General features: G+C 51.7%; 1 protein-coding gene across 1 annotated transcript; it reads left to right on the top strand.

The window, feature by feature from the left end:
- The first annotated feature begins 6257 nt into the window (after positions 1-6257).
- On the top strand, positions 6258-7719 carry LOC134929428 (kinesin-like protein KIF19). Its single transcript, XM_063925059.1, has one exon. It carries the CDS (start codon positions 6345-6347, stop codon positions 7599-7601), a length of 1257 nt encoding a protein of 418 aa, XP_063781129.1. The 5' UTR covers positions 6258-6344; the 3' UTR covers positions 7602-7719.
- Positions 7720-8076: the final 357 nt, after the last annotated feature.

The following is an 8076-nucleotide window of genomic DNA, read 5'->3' as shown; positions in this document are numbered from 1 at the left end:
GTGTGAAGTGTGCTGAGAGCAATGGCGCACAGCTGCAGTGCTGTGCGCTACCTTGTTGAAGACAGGACGTCTTCTGCCGCCGATTTTCCGGACCTCTTCTGCCTTCTGGCTCTGTAAGGGGGCCGGCGGCGCGGCTCTGGGACCCATCCAAACTGGGCCTGTGATCGTCCCTCTGGAGCTAATGTCCAGTAGCCTAAGAAGCCCAATCCACTCTGCATGCAGGTGAGTTCGCTTCTTCTCCCCTTAGTCCCTCGATGCAGTGAGCCTGTTGCCAGCAGGTCTCACTGAAAATAAAAAACCTAATCTAAAACTTTCACTAAGAAGCTCAGGAGAGCCCCTAGTGTGCACCCTTCTCGTTCGGGCACAGAGATCTAACTGAGGCTTGGAGGAGGGTCATAGGGGGAGGAGCCAGTGCACACCAGATAGTCCTAAAGCTTTCTTTAGATGTGCCCAGTCTCCTGCGGAGCCGCTATTCCCATGGTCCTTACGGAGTCCCCAGCATCCACTTAGGACGTTAGAGAAATGTGGATTTCCCAGCAGTTGCCGTGGATACCAGGTCCGATAGACCTACCCCAAATAACTCCTCCCCTTTATAAGGCAATACTTCCATATGCCTTTTGGAATCAGCATCACCTGACCACTGCCGCGTCCATAACCCTCTTCTGGCAGATATGGACAGCGCACTTACTCTTGATGCCAGTCGGCAAATATCCCTCTGTGCATCACGCATATATAAAAATGCATCTTTTAAATGCTCTATAGTCAGTAATATACTGTCCCTATCCAGGGTATCAATATTTTCAGTCAGGGAATCCGACCAAGCCACCCCAGCACTGCACAGCCAGGCTGAGGCGATTGCTGGTCGCAGTATAACACCCGTGTGAGTGTATATACATTTTAGGATATTCTCCTGCTTTCTGTCAGCAGGTTCCTTAGGGGCGGCCGTATCTGGAGACGGTAGTGCCACCTGTTTTGACAAACGTGTGAGCGCTTTGTCCACCCTAGGAGGTGTTTCCCAACGTGCCCTATCCTCTGGCGGGAAGGGGTATGATGCCAATAACTTTTTAGGAATTATCAGTTTTTTATCGGGAGAAACCCACGCTTCATCACACACTTCATTTAATTCCTCAGATGCAGGAAAAACTACAGGTAGTTTTTTCTCACCAAACATAATACCCTTTTTAGTGGTACTTGTACTATCAGAAATGTGTAAAACATTTTTCATTGCCTCAATCATGTAACGTGTGGCCCTACTGGAAGTCACATACGTCTCTTCATCGTCGACACTGGAGTCAGTATCCGTGTCGGCGTCTGTATCTGCCATCTGAGGTAGCGGGCGTTTTAGAGCCCCTGATGGTCTTTGAGACGCCTGGACAGGCACCAGCTGAGTAGCCGGCTGTCTCATGTCATCAACCGTCTTTTGTAAAGAGCTGACACTTTCACGTAAATCCTTCCATAAGCTCATCCACTCAGGTGTCGACTCCCTAGGGGGTGACATCACCATTACAGGCAATTGCTCCGCCTCCACATCATTTTCCTCTTCATACATGTCGACACAGTCGTACCGACACACAGCACACACACAGGGAATGCTCTGATAGAGGACAGGACCCCACTAGCCCTTTGGGGAGACAGAGGGAGAGTATGCCAGCACACACCAGAGCGCTATATATATGTTGGGATAACACCAAACAGAGTGTTTTTCCCTTTATAGCTGCTGTGTATATTATACTGCGCCTAATTAGTGCCCCCCCCCTCTTGTTTTACCCTTTTCTGTAGTGCAGGACTGCAGGGGAGAGTCAGGGAGACGTCCTTCCAGCGGAGCTGTGAGGGAAAATGGCGCCAGTGTGCTGAGGAGATAGGCTCCGCCCCCTTCTCGGCTGACTTTTCTCCCGCTTTTTTCAGGAATCTGGCAGGGGTTAATATACATCCATATAGCCCTGGGGGTTATATGTGATGTAATTTAGCCAGCCAAGGTGTTTATATTGCTGCTCAGGGCGCCCCCCCCCCCAGCGCCCTGCACCCATCAGTGACCGGAGCGTGTGGTGCATGAGGAGCAATGGCGCACAGCTGCAGTGCTGTGCGCTACCTTGGTGAAGACTGATGTCTTCTGCCGCCGATTTTCCGGACCTCTTCTTGCTTCTGGCTCTGTAAGGGGGCCGGCGGCGCGGCTCTGGGACCGGACTCCGAGGCTGGGCCTGTGTTCGGTCCCTCTGGAGCTAATGGTGTCCAGTAGCCTAAGAAGCCCAAGCTGGCTGCAAGCAGGCAGGTTTGCTTCTTCTCCCCTTAGTCCCTCGATGCAGTGAGCCTGTTGCCAGCAGGTCTCACTGAAAATAAAAAACCTAAAACTAACTTTTCCTAAGAAGCTCAGGAGAGCCTCCTAGATTGCACCCATCTCGGTCGGGCACAAAAATCTAACTGAGGCTTGGAGGAGGGTCATAGGGGGAGGAGCCAGTGCACACCAGGTAGTCCTAAAGCTTTTCTTTTTGTGCCCAGTCTCCTGCGGAGCCGCTATTCCCCATGGTCCTTACGGAGTTCCCAGCATCCACTAGGACGTCAGAGAAAATACAATGATGCTTTTCAGGGTTTGCACAAGCATGTCGCCATAGGGATCACCTGTGCTGTATAACCAATGCAGGGAAATGGCATTAATGATACCATTTTAATGTATACGTATATATCTCTGATTTCTGTCCGCCCCCCTCCCCCCCCCCCCAGAATAAAACAGCTTCATAACGGGGGTAAGGTGCAATCAGGGAGACTGCTGCTATTACAGGGAGCCTTCCTGATATTAAGGGAGAGTTGGCGGGTATGAACAGGAGTGGTGTTACAGTGGTGTTACAGGCAGGGCCGGATTAACAATGGGGCGGATGGAGCTGCAGCTCCAGGCACCCCCATTGAAAATAGGCCCACAGTAAACTGACAGCGTTGACAGGAGAAAAAACTTTCCTGTCACAGACTGCCAGCGGCCGTCCTTTCTCCCATGCCCCGCCTCCTCTGGCTCCAGCTCTCTCACCTGGGATCAGTCACAGAGAGCCATGCAGGCAGTGTGGTGGCCGCCCCTCCCCTCATGTCTCTCCTTCACCGGGGTCCTGAGCCTGTCACTCTCAGTCACAAGCTCCACCCCCAGACTACACAAAAGAGTTGCTGCTGCGTAAAGCCTGGTACTGTAAGCTGTTCTATAATGGCTTCTTCATGAGTATCATGGATTAGTGTGTGTGTATACTGTACTGTATGTGTGGTGTGTGTACTGTATATGCATACCTCCCAACATCTTTATGAGGGGAAACGTGACCTTATCCCCCATAAGGGAGCGTGGCATATGGAGGAGGGGGCGTGGCTTCACAGGAGTGCCACAATCACTATTCACGCCCCCGTTTTCGTCACTGAGGGGGCATGCCCAGCGCTGTCCTGTGAATAGATGCTATGCACATGCGCACAGTGCCTATTCACTGTTGCTGTTCACTGATGCACAGTGACAGGAACCTTCCAACTGCTCCCCCCCACCACCATGGGACACTATGGCCCGCGAGTGGGACAGTCCCAGAAAAATGGGTCTGTCCCACGAAAATATTGGGACAGTTGGGAGGTATGGTATATGTACTATGTGTACTGTATGCAGGGCCGGCTCCAGGCCTACTTGCACCCTGAGCGAAAACATGTAAAAGCGCCCCCCCCCCCCATGCGCGCGCCGAAGGCGCGCGTGCTCCAGGAAAAGTGGGTGTGGCCTCTTGGAAAGTGGGCGTGGCCTCATAACTTCATATTATTAGACTATAAATAAATATATTTTCACACACCCTCTACGCACACAATTAGCAGCCTCACGCATAACAGCCACAGTAGTGTTCCTTACACACAATGTCTCCAGTATAGTGTCAGATACACATAATGTCTCCAGTATAGTGCCAGATACACAATGTGCAGTGCCAGATAGACATGATATGCCCCCCAGCAGTGCCAGCTACACACAATATGCCCCCCTAGCAGTGCCAGTTACACGATAGTGTTCACTTTTTAGGGCAGGGAGGACACATTTTGAGACAAAATGACGTACATACTGTAATGCTTGGTGCTCATCTACCTACATGGCAAAGCATGGATAGTGCGCGCCGAAGGCACCCAGCAAAAATTTAGGGGCGTTGCTTCGTGGGGAAGGTGCGTGGCCACATAATAGTGGCAATTCGCATTACACCACACAGTAGTGCAGTTAATACACACTGCGCCAGGCAGAGCACGTTAGACACTTTGCGCCAGGCAGAGCACGTTAGACACTTTGCGCCAGGCAGAGCACGTTAGACACTTTGCGCCAGGCAGAGCACGTTAGACACTTTGCGCCAGGCAGAGCACGTTAGACACTTTACGCCAGGCAGAGCACGTTAGACACTTTACGCCAGGCAGAGCACGTTAGACACTTTGCGCCAGGCAGAGCACGTTAGACACTTTACGCCAGGCAGAGCACGTTAGACACTTTGCCTAGCCACAGACGCCTAGCGGGAACACTACATGATATGCTCCCCAGCCGTGCCAGCTACACATGACATGCCCCCCAGCAGTGCCAGCAACACATGACATGCCCCCCAGCAATGCCAGATACATAAATGGCCACACAGTGCCAGATATGTAGATACAGAAAAGCCCCCACAGTGCTAGATAAATGCCCCCACAGTGCTAGATAAATGCCCCCACAGTGCCAGATAAATGCCCCCAGTGCCAGATAAATGCCCCCACAGTGCCAGATAAATGCCCCCACAGTGCGCCCCACAGTGCCAGATAAATGTCCCCACAGTGCCAGACAAATGCCCCCAGTGCCAGATAAATGTCCCCACAGTGCCAGATAAATGCCCCCACAGTGCCAGATAAATGTCCCCACAGTGCCAGATAAATGCCCCCAGTGCCAGACAAATGCCCCCAGTGCCAGACAAATGTCCCCACAGTGCCAGACAAATGCCCCCAGTGCCAGACAAATGCCCCCAGTGCCAGATAAATGCCCCCACAGTGCCAGATAAATGCCCCCACAGTGCCATCCTTACTGCTGTCCGGGTCCGGGCGTGCGGGCGTGCGGGTGCGGGCGTGCGGGTCCGGGTGCGGGTGTGGGCGGGAGGGCGGCCGGCCAGGAAGCGTCCAAGGCGCTTGTGTGCGCTGCGCCGGCGTCTGACGTTAGATACCGGCGCCGCTCAGCGCGTACAGTGCACACAAGCGCCTGCAGTGACCAGGGCCGGCTGCATGTTCGAATATGGCGGCGCCAGCGCGCGGCGCCCATTAAGGGTGGCGCCCTGCGCGGCCGCTCTATTCGAACATGCCTAGAGCCGGCCCTGACTGTATGTGCGTGTAGTGTGTATATGTGGTGGTATGTAAGTGTGTGTATATGTGGTGGTGGTGGTGGTGGTGTGTGTACTGTATATATGCTATGTGTACAGTATGTGTGTGTAATGTGTACTATGTGTGTGTGTAATGTGGTGGTGGTGGGTGTGCGTACTATGTGTGTGTATATGTGGTGGTGGTGGTGGTGGTGGTGTATGTACTGTATATATGCTGTGTGTACAGTATGTGTGTGTAATGTGTACTATGTGTGTGTGTAATGTGGTGGTGGCGGGTGTGTGTACTATGGCCCTCATTCCGAGTTGTTCGCTCGCAAGCTGCTTTTAGCAGCTTTGCACACGCTAAGCCGCCGCCTACTGGGAGTGAATCTTAGCTTATCAAAATTGCGAACGAAAGGTTCGCAATATTGCGAAAAGACTGCTCTGTGCAGTTTCTGAGTAGCTCCAGAATTACTCGGCATCTGCGATCAGTTCAGTGCTTGTCGTTCCTGGTTTGACGTAACAAACACACCCAGCGTTCGCCCAGACACTCCTCCGTTTCTCCAGCCACTCTCGCGTTTTTCCCAGAAACGGTAGCGTTTTTTCACACACTCCCATAAAACGGCCAGTTTCCGCCCAGAAACACCCACTTCCTGTCATTCACATTACGATCACCAGAACGAAGAAAAAACCTCGTAATGCCGTGAGTAAAAAACCTAACTGCATAGCAAATTTACTTGGCGCAGTCGCACTGCGGACATTGCGCATGCGCATTAGCGACTAATCGCTCCGTTGCGAGAAAAAAATAACGAGCGAACAACTCGGAATGACTCCCTATGTGTGTGTATATGTGGTGGTGGTGGTGTGTGCCTATGTCATAGTGATGTCATAGTGCAGCTGATTGTGATGTCATAGTGATGTCGTAATGCAGCTGATGGGTATAGAACAGGCAGCTGGCTGCTTCCTGGCTCATATCTGATATTGCTGGACTAGTGCCAACACACAGATAATTTTCTTACGCTTTTCTGATATTAGAATCGAGAGAAGATGAATACTGAACAGAAGAACGCTATAGACCATCAGGTGACTGTGGCTCTGCGCATCCGTCCATTTAATTTGATGGAGACTAAGAATCGAGCCCAGTGCATCATGCACCAACTTGGTCCGCAGACGCTGCTACTGAAGGACCCTGGCGAGGATCCTTATGACGTACTGCGCTCGAGCAGGACAAGAGAAACAACATTCACCTTAAACCACGTGTTCGATCAGGCAGCTACTCAGGAAAATGTATATGATTCCACGATGAAGAACATAGTGGATGACATCCTAGCTGGGTACAATGCTGCCATATTCGCCTACGGCCCAACAGGCACAGGGAAGACCTATACTATGATGGGTAAGCCTCGCGAGCCCGGAATGATTTATCGCACCCTGAAGGACCTGTATAAGACGATTGAGGAGACCGGAAGGAGAGATAATTTCTCTTTATCATTGTCATATGCTGAGATCTACAAGGAAACAATCCGGGACCTATTAAAACCTTCTGGATCTTTGGCCCTCAGAGAGGATCCTTATGGTAACACCAAAATACTAGGGATTACTGCGTTCTCCCCTAGCACTCCTGAGGAGGCCATGAATCTGCTAAAGATGGGAAACAAAAGGCGCTCTGAAGCAACAACAGCAGCTAATAAGACCTCATCACGCTCCCATGCCATATTACAAATCACCGTAAAACAAACAGGCAGTGATGGGGTTAGCACAGGCCGCCTGTACATGGTGGACCTGGCAGGATCAGAGCGGGCAAGCCAGACTACCAACAGTGGCAAGACCATGAAAGAAGGAGGTTACATCAACCGCTCCCTCCTCGCCCTCAGGAAGTGCATCATGGCACTGCGCGAGAAACCAGGCAGCCATATAAACTATCGGGACAGTAAACTGACCTGGCTGCTAAAGGGTGCACTGAGCGGGAAAAGCAGAATGGTCATGATTGCACACGTCAGCCCTGCAGATAGTGCCTTTGAAGAGTCACGCAGCACAATGACCTATGGGAGCAAGGCCAAATTCATCCAGACACGGGTGGAGAGAAACAGTGTCCCCCATGGTACTGCTGAGAGGGGCAGGGGGGACAAAGTGCTGCGGAAAGACATGCAATTTATTATGAGACGCACTATGGCACCGCTGATTAATTTGCCCCGCGTAGTCCCTATGGCAAAGAATTTACAGTCTGCACATGAGATCAGTGCTACAGCTTGTGCCAGTGCAAATTCTTACACATATCTAGAATTAGCACGTAGATGGCTGTAGAAACACCACTTGGGCCGGCAGAAACACCACTTGGGCCGGCCGGCAGGAACACCGTTGGAGGTAAAGGTGATTATACAAAAAAAAAAAATGAGAGCTGGGGATTAGGGCTACCGGCGACACCCCAAGAAAAGAAAAAAACGACACTGGGCAGCCACCTCATTGGTGTGTTGGAAGAGCTGCTAATTATTTTTAAAATATTGATAGTTCCATCTAACTCCTTGATACGTTAATAACTTTAACATTTAAACCTGGGCAATGTCGGGTACAGATGTAGCCACGCTCATCTGAGGCGGCTCCCTCGCAGGCGCGCACTCCTGGCGTGACTGGGCAATCAGTCCGCCTGGTCACTCCTGGAGTGCACAGAGACGCTCCCATTGTGAGAGTCTCTATCTGGGCGCACGGACTGAAACGCTCTCCATTCAAGTGGACGGTGTGCGTCTCCGTCACGCCCGCCCGGCCGGGTGGAGACGTTGTC

The sequence above is a fragment of the Pseudophryne corroboree genome, chromosome 5, assembly GCF_028390025.1.
Source record: "Pseudophryne corroboree isolate aPseCor3 chromosome 5, aPseCor3.hap2, whole genome shotgun sequence".
In the NCBI taxonomy this organism is placed as follows: domain Eukaryota; kingdom Metazoa; phylum Chordata; class Amphibia; order Anura; family Myobatrachidae; genus Pseudophryne; species Pseudophryne corroboree.
This window is presented reverse-complemented; position numbering and strand designations above follow the sequence as displayed.

What these genes read in the sequence shown, in the direction of transcription:
- LOC134929428 (XM_063925059.1), top strand. Translation starts at nt 6,345, where the DNA reads ATGAATACTGAACAGAAGAACGCTATAGACCATCAGGTGACTGTGGCT.